Source organism: Pseudophryne corroboree, chromosome 7, assembly GCF_028390025.1.
Source record: "Pseudophryne corroboree isolate aPseCor3 chromosome 7, aPseCor3.hap2, whole genome shotgun sequence".
Classification (NCBI taxonomy): Eukaryota; Metazoa; Chordata; class Amphibia; order Anura; family Myobatrachidae; genus Pseudophryne; species Pseudophryne corroboree.
The window spans coordinates 80,327,086-80,347,051 of NC_086450.1; the positions used below are offsets into that span (position 1 = coordinate 80,327,086).

Below are 19,966 nucleotides of genomic sequence, written 5' to 3' on the forward strand. Positions count from 1 at the left end.
GCAGTGATTAGCAAAACACTGCCGACTTTTTTACAATTAATCTCGGCCGGATCTGTGTGATCCGTGCTGGGGTTCTTTTTTTTTTATTTTTAATTAAACACTGTAAAATCTAAATAAAAAATTGCGTGGGGTCCCCCCTCCTAAGCATAACCAGCCTCGGGCTCTTTGAGCCGATCCTGGTTGCAAAAATATTGGGGGAAAAATGACAGGGGTTCCCCCATATTTAAGCAACCAGCATCGGGCTCTGCGCCTGGTCCTGGTTCCAAAAATACGGGGGACAAAAAGAGTAGGGGTCCCCCGTATTTTTAAAACCAGCACCGGGCTCCACTAGCTGGACAGATAATGCCACAGCCGGGGGTCACTTTTATATAGTGCCCTGCGGCCGTGGCATCAAAAATCCAACTAGTCACCCCTGGCCGGGGTACCCTGGGGGAGTGGGGACCCCTTCAATCAAGGGGTCCCCCCCCCCCCAGCCACCCAAGGGCCAGGGGTGAAGCCCGAGGCTGTCCCCCCCCCCCATCCAATGGGCTGCGGATGGGGGGGCTGATAGCCTTTGATGTAAATGAAAAGATATTGTTTTTAGTAGCAGTACTACAAGTCCCAGCAAGCCTCCCCCGCATGCTGGTACTTGGAGAACCACAAGTACCAGCATGCGGCGGAAAAACGGGCCCGCTGGTACCTGTAGTACTACTACTAAAAAAATACCCAAAAAAACACAAGACACACACACCGTGAAAGTATAATTTTATTACATACATACACACATACATACATACTTACCTTATGTTCCCACGCAGGTCGGTCCTCTTCTCCAGTAGAATCCAAGGGGTACCTGTTGAAGAAATTATACTCACGAGATCCAGGGGTCCAGGGTCCTCGGGGAATCCAGGTGTAATCCACGTACTTGAAAAAAATAACAAAACGGACACCCGAGCCACGCACTAAAAGGGGACCCATGTTTGCACATGGATCCCCTTTTCCCGACTGCCAGAAACCCACTCTGACTGATGTCTAAGTGGGTTTCTTCAGCCAATCAGGGAGTGCCACGTTGTAGCACTCTCCTGATCGGCTGTGTGCTCCTGTCCTAACTGACAGGCAGCACACGGCAGTGTTACAATGTAGCGCCTATGCGCTACATTGTAACCAATGCTGGGAACTTTCTGCCCTGCGGTTGACCTAAAGTGACGTCACCGCTGAGCAGAAAGTTCCCAGCATTGGTTACAATGTAGCGCATAGGCGCTACATTGTAACACTGCCGTGTGCTGCCTGTCAGTCAGTACAGGAGCACACAGCCGATCAGGAGAGTGCTACAACGTGGCGCTCCCTGATTGGCTGAGGAAACCCACTTAGACAGAAGTCAGAGTGGGTTTTCTGGCAGTCGGGAAAAGGGGATCCATGTGAAAACATGGGTCCCCTTTTAGTGCGTGGCTCGGGTAAGCGTTTTTTTTTTTTTTCAAGTACGTGGATTACAAAGGATTTCTCCGAGGACCCTGGGCCCCTGGATCTCGTGAGTATAATTTCTTCAACAGGTACCCCTTGGATTCTACTGCAGAAGAGGACCGACCTGCGTGGGAACATAAGGTAAATATGTATGTATGTGTGTATGTATGTAATAAAATTATACTTTCACGGTGTGTGTGTCTTGTGTTTTTTTGGGTATTTTTTTAGTAGTAGTACTACAGGTACCAGCGGGCCCGTTTTTCCGCCGCATGCTGGTACTTGTGGTTCTCCAAGTACCAGCATGCGGGGGAGGCTTGCTGGGACTTGTAGTACTGCTACTAAAAACAATATCTTTTCTTTGACAACAAAGGCTATCAGCCCCCCCATCCGCAGCCCCTTGGATGGGGGGGGGACAGCCTCGGGCTTCACCCCTGGCCCTTGGGTGGCTGGGGGGGGGGACCCCTTGATTGAAGGGGTCCCCACTCCCCCAGGGTACCCCGGCCAGGGGTGACTAGTTGGATTTTTGATGCCACGGCTGCAGGGCACTATATAAAAGTGACCCCCGGCTGTGGCATTATCTGTCCAGCTAGTGGAGCCCGGTGCTGGTTTTAAAAATACGGGGGACCCCTACTCTTTTTGTCCACCGTATTTTTGGAACCAGGACCAGGCGCAGAGCCCGATGCTGGTTGCTTAAATATGGGGGAACCCCTGTCAATTTTTTCCCCATATTTCTGCAACCAGGATCGGCTCAAAGAGCCCGAGGCTGGTTATGCTTAGGAGGGGGGACCCCACGCAATTTTTTATGAAAAAATAAGCACTTTCCCACCCCTTCCCACTGATATACATGCACGGATCTCATGGATCCCTGCATGCCTATCTAATCACGGAAAAAAAAAGCAGGTCTGTTTTTTTTTAGCACTTTTTTACGAGTTGTAATTTTTCACGGCAGTGTTTGTTTGTTTTTTGCTTTGCACTTCTTAGTAAATTACCGAGATTCATACTTAAACAGCCGCGTTTTGACCGATGGTGTATTCATTCGTAATTTTTTTCTTGGACTTGCAAAAAATTACGAATGCCCTCATCACTGCCGTGATTTGAGTTTAGTAAATTACCGAGATGACACTTTGATGAAAAAACGGCATCTCGGTCAAAATCGGGAGCTTAGTAAATTTACCCCCCTGTCTTGGAAATAGTAACTCCCAATGGGGGAACCGATAGTCAGGAAGTAGTCCTCACCAGGAATAATGCAATGTATTGCCCGTTGCCCAGAGATGAGCTGCGATCAATCATTTCAGAATTCCCCGACCCTCGGAAGCATTTAGCCAGATGTCAGAAATTTATCAGAGATCTGGGTAATGTGTATGAACCGACAAACCAACATTGGCGGACATTTTTGAAAACATGCCTACCCCCTAATATTGACACCCAAAAATTCATCACTGATTGTAGATTAGAGTCGGATAGTCCTATGACTGACAGAAACAATCAGGAAAATATAGAACGAATTAATAAGCAACTAGAGTTGTGTTTTCCCACTGAGTGGAGAAGAATTTTCTCCATAAATACAGAGGAAAAATGAAATGACATCTGAATATTTCCACCGAGCACTACAGGAAATGGATAGATATATGGGGGTATCAGGTACAGGGAACGATACAAATTACAGGAAGGTAGCTGTGTCTGTGCTAATGGACGGACTCGATCAGACAGTGAGGGACAAAGTACAAACATCTTTGCCTAATTGGAGAGGGGTCACAGTAGCTTGCTTAGAGAGTGCGCAATTGAACACCATAGGAATATTGCTAGGCGTAGAAAACTGCAAGAGGAGAGGCTGAGGATTGAAAGTATGCAGGCTCTTACACCAAAGTCTCATCAGCCCAAACCCCAAAACCCTAGTAGTAACAAAAGACCGAAGATATGTTACATTTGTAAAAATGAAGGACATTTTGCTAGAAATTGTAGGAGTAGTAGAGCACATAGCCAATATAGACCCCTAGACAGAATAAACAAGCCACTGTATTAAACACATAGACGGGATCAAGGGACATATAGTAAGGAATCACGATACAGTATAGAAAAACACAGATTCGGTTAATGGGAAGAACAGAATAAATGCAACTTTACCCTTTTGACAGAACTTACGGAGATTAGGAGGAGGCTTCTAAACTTCTGCTTCTCTCTCTCTAGCAGAAGTGACCTCTAAGTAATTTAACAGGAGTTTTGTTAGAGATGGTATACATATAGAGTGCTCCCACCCAGGAAGCACAAAATATGTTAAAATACCCACGAAGACTAATATTGCATTTCACTGTTTTAGAAGCATGTCCATCACAGGTAGAGGAAATTATCTCAAGGACACCGGGTTCCCTATGAACTTAGAATGGACAAGACACTGGATTGATGGCTGGAATAGTCCCAGTAGAGATATAACAAACATAAAAAATTTTAAGGGGAACAGACCGATTAGGGAATCATTCCCCGTAGTGCCCAATCCAGATGTCAAACTTTGTAAAAATCTTCTTTGTTACTAAACTCTGTGAGTTGTCTTCAAAGTTTCCTCTTCATCTCTGACGTTCACCGACAGGATTACAGCTCAAACATCACATGTCTACTCGGTCTTTTCAGAGGTCTGCCCAAACCTAGTATATCTCACCAGCATCACTGTGCCTGGCCATGCACAAAGGGTGAAGAGTGGAAATACTGGTGAATGGAGACTGTGCATAGATACCGATAGACATGATGGTGTGTCAGCCTGATGGTGAACGCAAATCTGACAAAAAATTTTTTTAAATTATTTCCTCTCTCTTTTTCACTTTCCAGGGATGGTTTACTTCACACAACTGATAATACACAACAGTTAAACACATTGTAATGCAAGATTTATGTTCCCTACAGAAAGGTTGCTGACTCGGAGAGAACATCGTATCACGGGAGTGTCTGTTCCAGGAAGGCTGAGAGGCAGTACGGTTGAGACGGCACCTGAGTGCGGAGAACAACAAGACCAAGAGGCGGTAGTCGCACCAGTTTTCTTTTTCCCTTTTTATTATTTTCTCCATCTCCCACTACCCTCCTTTCCTCCCCCTTCTTGTTTCCTTTCTCTTCCCTTAACAAGATGGACTTACCCAAAGAGACTGCGTTCCGGGTTTCCTGTTAACCCTGTTGTTGACCAGAACAGTCTGTTTCGGTGAGAGTACCAGAGAGGTCGAGAAAGGATCTGGAATGGGTTCTGATGGCGAGAACGGATTTGTAGAATTCCAAGAGCAACACATCACTCGAGCAAAGGCGAGTATCAGAAAACGATCTGGTAGTCAGGGAACTAGGAGGCACTGTGAAGGGTTATTGGCTGAGGAAAATTGCATTTGTAAAAATTGTGAGAACATAATTAAGGATGGGTGCATCCAGAGATGTCAGTCCAGCCTTAATATCAACATGGACCGTCATCCATTGAGTGATTACCACTCACTAGTGGGTAAGGTTTTAAACCAAACAGAATGCTGGGTGCACTCACAAGTACCTCAAGGTCAGAGCAAGTCAGGATTAGTACCGTACCCTTTAGCGATAGATGAGGTACTCGAATTACGGGGTGGGAGACCGGTGTACAAGAAATTTAATATTTCTAGGCCCCCTAGTTTGAAGCTCCACCAGTATCATGTAGATAGATCCTTGTTATGTTTCAACATTTCCAATTCCCGAAAACCAGGAAATTGGGAGGTGACATGGAATAACCAAACCATGGCATTTTCGCACAGAGCTGATAGAATACCTGTAGACTCTGAACTTATACGCCAAATAGCCAACAGTGGAAGGTATTTTCATTATAGGTATACTCAAGGATGCAAGACCATGCGGGTTGGAGAAGTATCACCAGGGTACTGTGCTCATATCATACAGCTTGATACTTGTACTGAACAGATGAGAGAGTTAGGGATGGGATTTTTCACTTGGAAAGTTTGCAATATGGTGATGTCATATTCTGTCCCATATGTTCTCCCTGATGATGCTTATTTCATATGTGGGAGGAAGGCGTATAAGTGGCTTGCCCCAAACTCAGAGGGATTGTGTTACATTGGAAGAGTGTTGCCAGAGGTCATGACCATAACCCATGATAAGATGAAAGACGTTCACCGCAGTGCTCAGGCTCCTTATACTCATACTCACTATGAACACATCGTTAAGGGACACCTCATAGATAGGACAGAGCACGTAGCCTCTAATTTGATCCACGAATCCACCGGGATTCAATTCCTTCTCGCATTAGACATCACCCGTACTGCCAGAGGAATTATAAATGATAGGTATATCCATGCGCTAGCGAACTTGATAGATAATATCACTGAGATGTATGACGACACCTTCAGGTATACAGGAAGGGAGTTGCAAGCTTACAAAACTGAACTGATCCAGCATAGGATGGTCCTCAATTATATCATAGCCGTGACGGGTGGGTACTGTGTCACTTTGGCAACTCAATATGGTGTGAAGTGCTGCACGTATATTACAAACAGCACTGATGACCCAACCGAGATCATCGATCAAAAGATGGACGATATCTTGCAGTTGAAGTGGGAGTTCCAAAGGAGACACAACCTTACCCTGACTGCTGTGAGTAATGAACTGACCGGCTGGGTCTCATGGTTGAACCCACGCAATTGGTTCTCAGGTTTAGGAGAATGGGCTCAAAATGTTATTATGAGTGTAGGAAAGTTTCTCCTTTGTATCCTGGGAGTCGTCATAATTATTGGCTTGATATTTAGGTGTGTTCGAATTCTAACGCGGCGCAAGCACGGCACAAATTTGATGAGTTTAAGGAGCGGGGGCATTGTTACAGCAGCAGATTTAATTTACGACCCATCCATAGAAACAATGTTATGATAAGGATTGCAAATGAATTCCATGGCCTGTTTCTTTCACCCGTTTTTCCTTTGTTTCCCCCTCAGCAAAAATACACCCATCCGGAAAAGACTTCGATCAACACCCAAGAATGATTATGAAAATGTTATGTGAATGTATTTTAGATATGTGTCTTATCTTCATCTCTACAACCTTCAGTTAATGACACACATAGTCGACAGGTGATATCCACATATATTAGCACTCACATATGTTCCCCCTCCATGTATCATCAACTAAATGTGCACCCCATTTGTTGGAACAAGAAGCCGAAAAGAGCTCGGTAGTGTTTGTTGGCCCACTTACAGACCCTTAATACGGGATGAGAAGGATTTAATGTATACTTCGCAATACCTCGAAGCTTATTTAGAACATATACGGCACGATGATACATGCCCCTCAGACATGGATTCATACTTACATGCTTTTTACTATCCCACTAGGTCATACATTTCCTACCTTCCCCTCTCTCCCGACTATCCAAACTTTTGTAGATATTGTATATTTTTCTGTTTAGTGTTTAGATAGTGGCAGTTATTGTTGACTGCCAAAGGTTGGACTGTCAAAGTCGAAAAATATTGCAGTACACACATCACGTACAAACCACACACACATGCCCGCTGCGCGTGCATTTGTTCCGCCATGCGTGCACATATCCGCAAATTGCGTATGGTCGCACCCGCGGTCCGGCGCATTAGAGCGTGGTACGAGTAATTACAGTGGAATTTGTACTCTCATGGAAAAGCCACAAAGATATATCATAGATCTAATATATATATTGTAAAAATCCCACACCGTCTGATCTTTCTTCTAAATAGCATGAAGGTCAGTCACACATAAATTAAAACTCCCAGAGACTAAAATACAATGGCCTTATTTACACTAAGCTTTGAAATTCTATGAAGAAGGCAAACACCTTTGTTTACTAGGAGAGCCGAGTTTCTATTTTAAACAATGAGTACTGGATTGTCATTGTCTCACCTGAAGGCAAAAACAAACGAAGAGACAATACCCAGGAACCGAAGCTGTTTAAGAAAATCAATTGACAATAGCTAACCAAAACACAAGACCAGACAGTTAGAAATCTAAGATATTAACATTCATAGTCCAAAACTCATGGAGATGTGGGTGTTTATATATATATATATATATATAATTCCTAACAAATTGTAATAGCAGGAGTATGTGTGTGTATATATATATATATATATATATATATATATGAGTATATGGATATATGTGGATATATGTATATCTTGAGGATTAAAATAGATAATCATATCATGTGTGGGATCATATTGTTCAGAGTCACGTAAACATTAATCTGGTGGGAATAAGAACATTATTATATATTACCTCATTTTGTTATTAATAATACCAGATTTATGTATGATTAATGTGATGGGTTTAACTGGTCATGGGGCGGGAACTCAGATGTAAACAACAGAAACCACATCTCAAGTCCTAGCCATCGCCCACTTCTTGAACTGACCAATGGTCCCCGGTGCACAGGATATGTCCCACCCCCGAACCAATGGAAGGAGAGCACACAGTGTCTATTGTATTATGTTTTGATCTACTGAATAAAGAGCGAGCTGCAGGCCAGGTCACTATCACAGACTCTGAACGCTATCTACCTGATGAGCGGAGGACTGGTCCAGGTTGCGCAAGCGAATATTCTCACGTATGTACATTGACTGTAGCCATTATTCTGTTGTAGATTTATCTTGTTAGCCTTGTAGTGTATAATTTGTATTGTTATCCCCTTTCAAATAATCCACTGTGGCGTTCGAACCCAGCGGTTAACTACAAATCGGTGTTGTGTCCTCATTTCCCTGCTAAGGTTTAAAGCGTATTACATTACCTAACTGTATAAGGTTTAAAAGTGTATTGATAAGGTGTGTACGCGCTGCGGGTACTTTGTACCGTCAGCGCTGCATAAGGTTTAAGGTGTAACATCATTGCAGTGCTTTGCTGCATAAGGTTTAAAGTGTAATCATATCATTGCATTGTATTACTAATAAGGTTTAAAGTATATCAATTGAGTATGTACGCGCTGTGTGTACTTTGTACCCCCAGTGCGGCGTTTGTACGCAATGTACGTACACGGTGCGGGACTCTGTACGCAAATAGCGTACGAAGTACGTAGCGTGAGTATTAAGTCTAGCGGCCGCAGTGGCTCCATGGTAAAGGTGTGATTTAAGGTATAGCTTTGTGTTTTAAGGTAATATCGACATTATCAATAGTAACAGGAGACAAACAGGAAGTGAGTCATCTCGGCATGACATCATCTCCCATGATGCACAGCATGAATTTACATCCCTCCTTTCAAACTGGAAGGATGCAGAACATAGATGAAACAAACGCAACAATGTGACAATGTTAGGCGTGAACAAAAGAAAAGACATTATACAATAAAGTCTTGGAACTTTGGGTTTGGTTTGGACACACGGGCTGATCTGGTAATGGTACACTGGGAACCTATAGGCATGCCCGCTGTGACACCAGTGGGCTCTATTACTTCAGAAGTGGTCTCTGAGGAAGGACTGTCCATGCAGTGTGAATCATCACTGACATTGGTTGCAGCTGTGGTAGAAACTGATGAGTCAGGCTGTGTAGAGCTTTCTTCATGTACACTTAACAGATAGTGTCGGTTGTGTTCATAGAGGGCATTATCAGACTGTACCACGTAGCTATTTGGATGACCTGCAGGATGCTGAACCACTGCCATTCTGTCAAATCCTTTGCATGCGGACAGGCTGGCCTGGAGACAGTGGTGGCAGGCGGTATGCTGATCTGTCATAAGAAGCTTTGGCAGCCATTCTGTGCTTGCTGATGTTTTCCCGTACCTGTGGCTCTACTCTGGGTTGCAGGAGCTGCTTTGCCATTGGGATGCCTGTGCGGGTGTGCCGTGCTAATAGGCACTGTGCAGGGGATAGAAGTCCATCTCTGGGAGTGTTTCTCAAGTTTAACAGTGCCAAGTATATGATCCATCTCGTGCACACTTCTCCATTAGGTGCTTTGCAGAGCGGACTGCACGCTCTGCCAATCCATTTGACTGTGGGTAGTGTGGACTACTAGTGATGTGCTGGAAGTCCCATGTATTCACAAAGTCCATGAACTCTCAACTCTTGAATTGCATGGCATTATCAGTGATCAGCTGCTGTGGGGTGCCATGTGCTGCAAAGTGTCTCTTCAGCTTTGCAATGACTATTCGACTTGTGGTGCTGGGCAAGTAGTTTATCTCGAACCATCCTGAATAGGAGTCACCTAGTACCAGGTACTCCTTCCCCCTCCATTCAAATAGATCAGCTGCAAGAATGGACCACGGAAGATCAGGAATGTCATAGAGCAGCATGGGCTCCTGTGGCAGTTGTGGACGCCTTATTGCAGGGTGCACAAAACGAGACAGCACGGTCAATGTCACCGTACATGGAGGGCCAGAACGTGGTTTCACAGGCCCTATGCTTGGTAGCCTCCAGGCCGGGATGGCCCTGGTGCATCTGCTGGGTGTAGAACATCTGAAGGGCAGCCAAACTCATGAAGCGATGACCCCGCAGGATGACACCATCAGACACGGTGAGCTTATCTCTCATACAGTAGAAGGCGCAAAGGCAGTGCGGCAGTTCCTTGGAAGAGGATGGCCAGCCATTGAGAATTACAGTAGAGATATGCTGGCAAAGATTATCTGCAAGTGTAGCAGCATGCAGCTCTTCCAGCCTCTTGGTAGGGAGCACCTCCACATTCATAGTTATCCTCAGCAGCGTTCATGTCAGTAGTCGAAAGGAAGGCTCGAGACAGAGCATCAGCAACGTACATTTCTTTGTCTCGCTTATATATGACATCCTGGTTGTACCGCTGCAGCTTGAGCATCATGCCCTGAATACGGGAAGAAGCAGAGTGGATGGGCTTCTTCAGTATGGTGATGAAAGGCTGATGGTCGGTTTCCACCGTGACAGGACGGCCATAGATGAAGTCATGGAAACGGTTGCAGGCGAACACCAGTGCCAACAGTTCTTTCTCAATTTGTGCATACCTGGTTTTAGTGTCAGTGAGAGCCCTGGAAGCAAAAGCCATCCGGTCTGCGGTGTTGGGGGCACACGGCCCCTAGACCACTCTGTGAAGCGTTGGCAGATAGGACTACCGGATCATGCACGTTGAAGCTTTGCAGGACCGGTGGATTTGTCAGCATGGTCTTCAATCGATCAACAGCAGCCGTGTGTGCGTCCAGCCAGCACCATTCTGAGTCCTGGTGGAGTAGCTGCCGCAAAGGTGCCGTGGTATCACTGTATTGCGGAACAAATTTAGACAGGTAGTTGGTCATCCCCAGGAAGTGCTGCAGTGCCTATTGCTCAGCCGGAAGCGGCATTTGCTGGATGGCAGTGATTTTATTCGGATCCGGTTTGACGCCTTGACTAGTTAGAAGAACGTGGCCCATGTACGCCACTTCTGTAACTGTAAACTTGCATTTGTATGGGTTGAGCTTGAGGTTCAAAGCACGGGCCCATTCAAGTACCTGGTGCAGTCGCTGGTCGTATTCTTCCTTGGTGCGGCCCCACACCAGGATGTCATTGACGATGATTTCACAGGGATAGCCTGCAAACAGTTGCTCCATGCAACGCTGGAAGACCTCACTGCCCATAGTGATTCCATAGGGCATGCGAAGGAAGACAAACCGCCCTATCGGGGTCATGAAAGCGGTGAACAGGGATGAATCTCTGTCCAAAAGGATTTGCCAGAATCCGCACTTTGCATCCAGGGTACTGAAAACTGTGGCACCTGGCATGTCAGCAATCACTTGCTCGATGGTGCAGAAAGGGGAGATATGGATGCAGCAGTGCTTTGTTCAAGTGTACTGGATCAATACAAAGACGTACAGTCCCATCCTTTTTTGATGCTGCCACCATGGCGGACACCCACTGTGTTGCTTCCTCTGTGGGGGCAATGACACTAAATTGAGTCTTTCTGTGGATCTCTGTAATGATTTTGTCTTTCATTGCGATAGGGACCCTCCAGGGGGCACAGACAGTAGGTACAATGGAGTCATCCAGCCTCATATGGTACACAACAGGAAGCTTGCCAAGTGTACTGCAATCAAATAAATCCTGAAAGTCTTTTTATCTCCAGGATGGTCATCTGTATTGCGTGTACCTCAGGTCCCGATTTGAGAAGGCCTAGCTTCATACTGTCAGGGAGGCCTAGCAGTGGTTTAACCTTTTGATCCACAATGTGGAATAGCAAATCGGCACGGGTAAACTTTAGCTTTGTGGTACCCAGTGTGGTGAGGATCTGGCCACCATAAGCTATCAAGTTGATCTTGTCTCGTGGTTTTATCTGTGCAGTTGGATCTATTTCACGTAGTTGTTTGTAGGATATGACATTGCACTTCGCTCCTCAGTCTATTTTGACTATGGCCACCTTGTGCGTATGCTTTGTTCTCAGTTTGATAAATATTTTGCCCTTTTCATCCAAGTGGTCTACACTATCACAAACTGTCATGCGAACCGATTCACACCCTGGCTCCATTTCAACCTGGTTAATCCGCCGGGGTGAGTGCCTATAGCTGTATGGAAGTTTGATCTTTGCAGCAGCAGCATGTTGCAAAATGATTCCATTTGCCACATGCATTACATCGTTTATCATGTGCGGGGCAGCTTTGTTTGTTAGGAGGGTGCTGTGCCACGCAGTTCCCACACATGGAGGATCGGCGCGGAATGGCTGCCATGACACACACCTCAGCGTCCTTTCTTAGTTCCCTTGTGCTCTTTTCAGACTGTTCATTTAACATACAGATATTTATGGCAGTTTCTAATGTGAGACCCTTCTCCCGCAGCAGCTGTGCACGTACCTTGTCGCTGCATATGCTGCATACGATCCTGTCACGGATGAGCTCCTCTGTGAGGATACCAAAATTGCACTTCTTTGCCAGCAGCTTTAGCGTGAAGATGTAGGACTGTATAGTGTCATCACCCTTTTGGTTTGTGCTGTTGAAAACATGCCTGTCCATAATTACATTCTTTACTGGCATGCAGAGCTCTTCAAACTTTGCAATTGGGATGTCAGGATCCTCTCTGTCTTCTCCGTCAGTGTATACAAAAGCATCTGATTTGTCTACAGCATCGGTGCCTGCGAGGTTCAGCAGCATGTATGCTTGGACTTTTTTTGATTTGTCTGAAAGGCCTGCTATGGAGTATATGTGCCATTCCCTTTTAAACCTCAGCCAGTTGTCAGCCACGTTTTCATCAAATATCAGCGGATCTTTTCTCCTCAGACCTTGTGCCATGGCATCCCAGTTCTGACACCATGTAGATATGTAACAGAATCAGGACGACACTTGCAGCATCAGTGTAATACAGGTGTTTACTCAGCATGAGCCAGACACCAAGTGGAAGTAACAGGAGACAAACAGGAAGTGAGTCACCTTGGCATGACATCATCTCCCATGATGCACAGCATGCATTTACAGAACTGCCAACTGTTTTTGGCCCCGATTTGCTGCTTGCGTCTCCTGTTCTAAACTCCATGAACCCTGCTTGGCAGTTCTCTGGAAGAGAAGTAACCAGCGACAGTGCTGATTTCCTCATGTTGCATACAGCCTGTGGGGGTTTCAATTATACACTGGTGAAATTAGTGCTGCATTTTGTACTGATTATGGCCCAGATTTATCAAGCTTTGGAGAGTGATAAATTGCACGGTGATAAAGTACCAACCACCCAGCTCCTAACTGTCATTTCTCAAACATAGCCTGTAGCATGGCAATTAGGAGCTGATTGGCTGGTGCTTTATCACCGTGCAATTTATCATTCTCCAAGGCTTAATAAATCATGTGATCTCCACTGTATATGGGTCAAATGGATTTTACTATAAAATAAACAACCCATTTTGCCTAAGGTCAAGTGGGTCTTACACTGTATATCATGCACTGTATATAATGAATTATGCATTAGCTGCAAATCATTGTGTTCTTTTATTTTATAAATAAACAATAATAATTATAATAATAATAATAATAATAATAATTATAGCTTCCCGCAAAAAGGATAAAATAGCCCCCTGTGCAAAAAAGGGGTGTGGTCTAGCATAATGGGGTGTGGCCTCATGGGGAGCCCATGATTACATCACTCTGGGGGCGTGCCCAGGGTTCCATGAGCATTCATGGAGGTGCTAGTCTGCCCCTGGAGACCTTGTCTGTACTGCGAGCTCCTACTCATGATAGGAGCCGGGTGCTGCATGATAATGTCGCCGTTCGGTGCGCCACCAGGCTACCTGTCACTGCCGGGGACCCCTCGAGGGTGACACCTGGGTGCACCCCCATAGTGACACCTCTGTTGTAGCAGTGAAAAAGGGCAAGGTGTAATAAAAAGAGCTGCTGGACCACAAGCTTTCATTGGCTCACGGACCGGCGCCTAATTGAAGAGAGACACAGCCGCCGGAGAGTGAGGGGCAGGAGCGGCGCACGCTGCGCTCTCCTCCCCTCACAGAGAGCAGCAGCGCGGTGAGCAGCACGGGGGAAGGGGGTCATGTATATCTGGCACTGGGGGCATTGCTGGCACTGTGGGGATAGGTATACCTGGCACTAGGGTCATAGCTGGCACTGGGGAGACATGTATATCTGGCACTGGGGGGCATATCTGGCACTGTGGGCACGGTGGCATTGGGGGCAAAGCTAGCACTGTGGGGACATACATATCTGGCACTGTGGGGACATATATATCTGGCACTTGGGGGACATGTATATCTGGCACTGGGGGGCATATATATCTGACACTAGGGGCATAGCTGGCACTGTGAGGACATATATATCTGGCACTGGGGGCATAGCTGGCACTGTGGGGACAAGTATATCTGGCACTGGGGGCATAGCTGGCACTGGGGGGAAATGTATATCTGGCACTGGGGGGACATGTATATCTGGCACTGGGGGCAGAGCTGGCACTGTGTGGGGACATGTATATCTGGCACTGGGGGCATATCTGGCACTGTGGGGACACTGCATTGGGGGCATTGCTGGCACTTTGGGGACATATATAAATGGCACTAGGGGCATATCTGGCACTGTGGGGACATATATATCTGGCACTGGGGGCATAGCTGGCACTGGGGGGAAATGTATATCTGGCACTGGGGGGACATGTATATCTGGCACAGTGAGGCATATATGTATCTGGCACTGTGAGGCATATATGTATCTGGCACTGTGGGGACATATGTGTATGTGGCACTGTGGGGCCATATGTTTCTGGCACTGTGGAGGCACCCATTTTTTTACATTTTTATATGTATGTGGCACTGTACTGGGGCATTATATGTATTTGGCACTGTACAACATGACTAAAAACGGAGGTCATACTCCTACAAACGTCATAACGAAAGGTGTGCGCACAAAATGGGGTGTGGCTTTGTGAAAACTAGGCCACGTCCCCATTTTTGCTTGCGCGCCTTCGGCGTGCCCATGATACTGGCTCTTGCCCTTGACTACAGATCTTTTCTGGCTCTTTGCCTCTGACTGGTTGGCCACCCCTGCTGTAGCATTACATTTTATCATGGGGTCAGCATAGCTTGTCAACATATTGACTACCACTAGCCTAGCATCTTTGTACCCTTAACTTTTGCTATAAAATAAGCAGCCTCATTTTTCCTTATAAGACTGTAAAGCTAGGTACACACTATACAATTATCTGGCAGATTATCTGCCAGATCTGACTGGTTGGAATGGAAATCTGGTAATGGATGAGAGCAAATGACAATCTGCTCCCAAACACCGTAAAACGGACAAAAACAGTTGTTCATACAAGTTGGTTAAATTTGCGTTTAACCAATTTGTCTGAACGACAGGTTTTGTTTGTTTTCCAGTGTTTGGAAGCAAATTGACGATTGTCATTTGCTCTCATCCATTACCAGATTTTGATTCCAACCAGCCAGATCTGGCAGATTTTCTGCCAGATAATTGTATAGTGTGTACCTAGCTTAAGGGGTATATTTACTAAAGGTTGATTTTAATCAAATTACATCTATTTCATATGGATTAAAATCAATCTTAATCGATGTTGGGTTTCCAGGGCTAAAACCCACATTTACTTACATTTAAAAATAAATATAAAAAAATAATCTGTTAATAAATGTGTGTTTTATCCCTAGAAGACCAACATCGAGTAGGATCGATTTTAATCAGTCTGAATATGATTAAAATTGATTAAAAGCCACCTTTAGTAAATATACCCCTAAGATTTATTTCAATAGAGTAAAATGATTTTTCACATCACTTCAATAGAAGCAGCAGTATACTGTGGGTGAGAATACAAATTATAAAAAAAAATGGAACTGCATTAATTAGTTTTATTGTTTGCAGTGCGATATTTAGGAAGTGCTAATTAATTTTAATTTTAAGCACCGTAATTAAATATTTTAGTTTATTAACATGATTTACTTCACATAACATTTTATTAGAGTGGGGGTCAGCGGCAGCTAGTTTTACAGCTACAACGTACTTACAAACTGGAACAAGTATGCATTACTAATCTTCTGATATTGCACTTGTCACCATGAATTACCTTTCTTACAGTATTTCCCAAAATGAGAAAGAGGAGAAAGATTTAGGCAGCCTAGTACTGTATAATGAATATGTAGCACTCGCTCACAACACGTGTTACTGTATGGTCTCGGCAGTGGAAAACCATATAGCAGTCAATCAGGCTCATTTTCCTAATACACTATGGGGCTAATTCAGACCTGATCGCTCGCTAGGGGATTTTTGCATTGCTGCGAACAGATAGTTGCCGCCCATAGGGGAGTGTATTTTCGCTTTGCAAGTGTGCGAACGCATGTGTAGCAGAGCTGTACAAAATGATCTTGTGCAGTCTCTGAGTAGCCCAGGACTCACTCAGCCGCTGCGATCACTTCAGCCTGTCCGGGGCCGGAATTGACGTCAGGAACCCTCCCTGCAAATGTTTGGACACGCCTGCTTTTTTCCATCCACTCCCTGTAAACGGTCAGTTACCACCCACAAACGATTTCTTCCTGTCAATTTCCTTGCGAACGCCTGTGCGAATGGATTCTTCGCACAAACCCATCGCAGAGTGGCGATCAGCTTTGTTCCCGTGCGATGCGCCTGCGCATTGCGGTGCATACGCATGCGCATTTCTAACCTGATAGCAGTGCTGAAAAAAATGCTAGCGAGTGATCAGGTCCGAATTACCCACTATGAAAATTAAATAAACTTATGAGTGGGATGTAATGAAGTCTGAGTTCAGCGGCCATGCGGTATGCCGGCTAAACTCTGACGTTTTTTTAAAGGGGCAATCATTACAGGGCATGGTTTAGCCTTGTAAATGATTGCCCCTTTAAAAAAAAAATCGAAATTCATTACATCCCGCCCTATATGTCTGGTTGCTATGAATGCCGGGGCCACTAGCAAGACTAAAGCAGGGTACACACCTGTACAGTCCCCCTGCTGATCGCCAGGTTAGCAGAGAAGTGTGTCCCCGGCTTGACCTGCTGCTGACACTTGTACATACATATACAATGCTGACGTGAATTATATATGTGTGTACAGGCTTCTATGGGATCGGGAGGTCGGCCCAACAAATATTACACAGCACATAAGATACAACATCCCGATCCTGACCGCTGCATGGGCATTATAAGCCATTTATAGGCTAACTCTCTTGCATTGGCACTGAATACACATCTGTGCAATAAATGGCCATTCTCTCGTTATCCTGGAAAATGGCCAACGATGGTCCTCAGGCAGTGCTTTGTGCACATGGGAAGAGGGGACATTGTAAGGCCTCCCTCACCCACGGGTCTCACAGCAGATGCACCCCATGCGCCCTCTGTAATTCCACCACTGGTGTGTACCATTATGAAGTAAAGAAAATCAAGTATGTGGGAGCTTATTCTAGACTGTTGAGGCAACATGCAGTTCTAATATAGATAAGAATGTGACACTGACATGATATAAACTAACACATTTATTTCTTTGTTTTCCAGGCAAAACTGGCCTTCCAAAAAGACATGATCAAGCCTTTAGCCCCGACCTTCCTGTCTTCACCTCTAGCAGCGGCCGTAACCTCTACCCTCTCGTTACCGCCTCGGCCCTACAATTCCTTATTCCAGGGGACCGGTTTAACTCCAACATTTCTAAGACCGGCGCATGGTTCCATTCGAGCAACTACTGCATCCATTCTGTTTGCCCCCTATTAGCTACAAAGAATACAATGCTGGTAGTGGAAGCAGCACACGAGAGACAAGGGACTGGAACCTACAGCTGCATTAGAGACTCCTTGCACTGTTGCTGCCTCTCTAACCGGGCCGTCTGGAAATGATAAGAGAGCCCACATGCTCAGCCATTCTTCGCCATTATTTAAAGCTCAGTAAACACAATCACTGAAATACTTGCAGTTTGTGTTAAGAAAAGCACACCTAGGATTGTATTTGCAACCTTGCCTGTGATCCCTTATGTGTTATTTATTGTATTCATCAGCAATTGCAAATTTATTTTTGTTTTTATTTGGGTTTTATTTCCTGGCAGACTTGAAAATGGGGATCTTCTTAGTTCTTTGATGTAAATACATGTTTGAAATCCAAACGACCGTCTTGAAAGTGTGGAATATATAGATTAAAAAGTGCTTTATTGTGGTTAACACCAAATCAGTGGCTAACATAAAATATTAATCTGTGTGATCAACTTGTAAAGTTTACAGGGAACGTGTTGTGTCGTCATAGACCCTAATGTCGTCTTGTATAGTTCTAGAATCTAGACGCTGTGTTACGATTGGAAGGCAACTTTAGCTTTTATTAGTTTTATTCTTGTTTTTGTTCTGACGTTGATAGACGATCCAAACTAGAAAAGCCATATTACTTTATATTGCCATAAAGAGAAATTGTCTACAGTCTTTTGTTGCTTTTTCCATGACTCAGCTAAGATACTGGTAAAGTAGAGCAAATATATGTCAAATATATATATATATATATATGTATATACCCAGAAACTTAGATGATCACAGAACATTTGTTTGGATCTAATAATATAACCCAAGCTCTATATGTGTTTATAGACACGGTATATTTTCTGTTTTCTTGTTTTCATCAAAGCCACTTTATTTTTGTGGATCCCTAATGCAATAATGTACAGAGTTTATATTTATTGTCAGATATTTGTCCGTTATTTTCTAGATCCTAATTGTAATATTTGCATTTTACTGAAGATGTGTTAAATTAACAGAATGCAGATTGCAATGTTCCAATACTGGGTTGTTGCAGCACATTAATACAAGGGAGCACAAAAGAGAGCCTTTTCAAGCACATTCATTTAGAGAAGTTTATTCTGCAGTAATTAATGGTTTTACTCTGTGTACTTTTTTTTATGTACCTTTTCAATAAAACATCATGAAAGGAGTTCAGCATGTGCGTTTTATAGTGTTCCCATAAGTATCCACTAGGTGTCAGTACAGATGTAATAATTGCTGCATCCTTGCTGTATGAGTTGGAGATAAGAGAAAATGTTATCTTTACAATGAATGCACATGTTCTTTGCATTAAAGAGGATACATGCAAAATGTCGGCATGTAATATGTTGACACTGTCACAATGTCAATATATTCACAATATATAATATATCCCTAACCCCTTACCCTAACACTACTGCCCACATTTTCACTATGTCAACATTTTCCAGGCATCCACGTTAGATGTCTACATTTTAACCATGTTGACATAACTTTCAATATTCTGATGTAAATATTATGAATGTCGGCACTGTGAATGTCGACTTCTTGACTGCATCCCCATTAAAGATGAAGAGCAGAAAAAAGTTTGCACAAAGAAAAATAATTATCTTTATTTAAAAAAAAGGGGGCTATTCAGTTATTGGCAATGTTCGCAACCACCAACATCCCCAATTTTTCCTGCGCACCCCATGGAGGTGCACAGGGGTGTAATCAAAACTTTGTGGGCCCCATAGCAACATTTTGAAGGGTCCCCTGTCCCAATGCTTCTAGAGAGACCTCTCAGCAGCAGTTGTTAGTTTTATGCCTACTAAAAGTGCCCTGGTTAATTTTCTGTACCATAGTAGAGCCTTAGTAAATTGTATGCCCCATAGTAGTGCCCTAGTTTATTTTATGAACCATAGTAGTGCCCTTGTTTACATTGGGCGATATTCAATTTGTTATATTGCGCCCGATCTTCCATCTAAAGTGACAGGAGATAATGGGGTGAAATTCAATTGTCCCCCGTATTTGCGCATATCGCGCCCATAAGAGCCGGGTTTAGGCGCGTAAAGCGGAAAAACCCGACTACACTATTGGGCGTGATGCAAAAAGTCCCGTTTGGGTGCCCAAACGGCTCACTTTTTGCACATTTCAGCTCGCCAGCCCCGAGGGTAGCGATCTGAAATGATGATATTGCGCCCGTTGGCAGAAACATTTGAATAGCTGCTGGCGGGTGCAATCGCGGGTGGGGGGGAGACATTTGAATTTGGCCCATTATGTCACATTGTAGGGCTCTAGTACATATTATGCACGCATACCTAGATATATTGTAGTCCCCAAGGCAAAAGTCTGCATGGGCCCTATGTGTCACCAAATAGTGAAAAATTTATATAACACATGGAACTGTGACAAGGAAGGTGGGCCCCTCT

The 19,966-nt window shown here is 44.4% G+C and overlaps 1 protein-coding gene across 4 annotated transcripts in view; it reads left to right on the forward strand.

The window, feature by feature from the left end:
• ZNF385B (zinc finger protein 385B) overlaps positions 1–18,726 on the forward strand; it is an 893,240-nt gene extending 874,514 nt beyond the window's left edge. For all 4 annotated transcript variants that reach the window (XM_063933338.1, XM_063933339.1, XM_063933340.1 and 1 more), the window contains one exon: positions 17,320–18,726. In XM_063933338.1, coding sequence (XP_063789408.1) covers positions 17,320–17,532 — 213 coding nt within the window. In that variant the 3' untranslated portion in view covers positions 17,533–18,726. The remainder of the gene's footprint in view (positions 1–17,319) is intronic.
• The last annotated feature ends 1,240 nt before the right edge of the window (positions 18,727–19,966 follow it).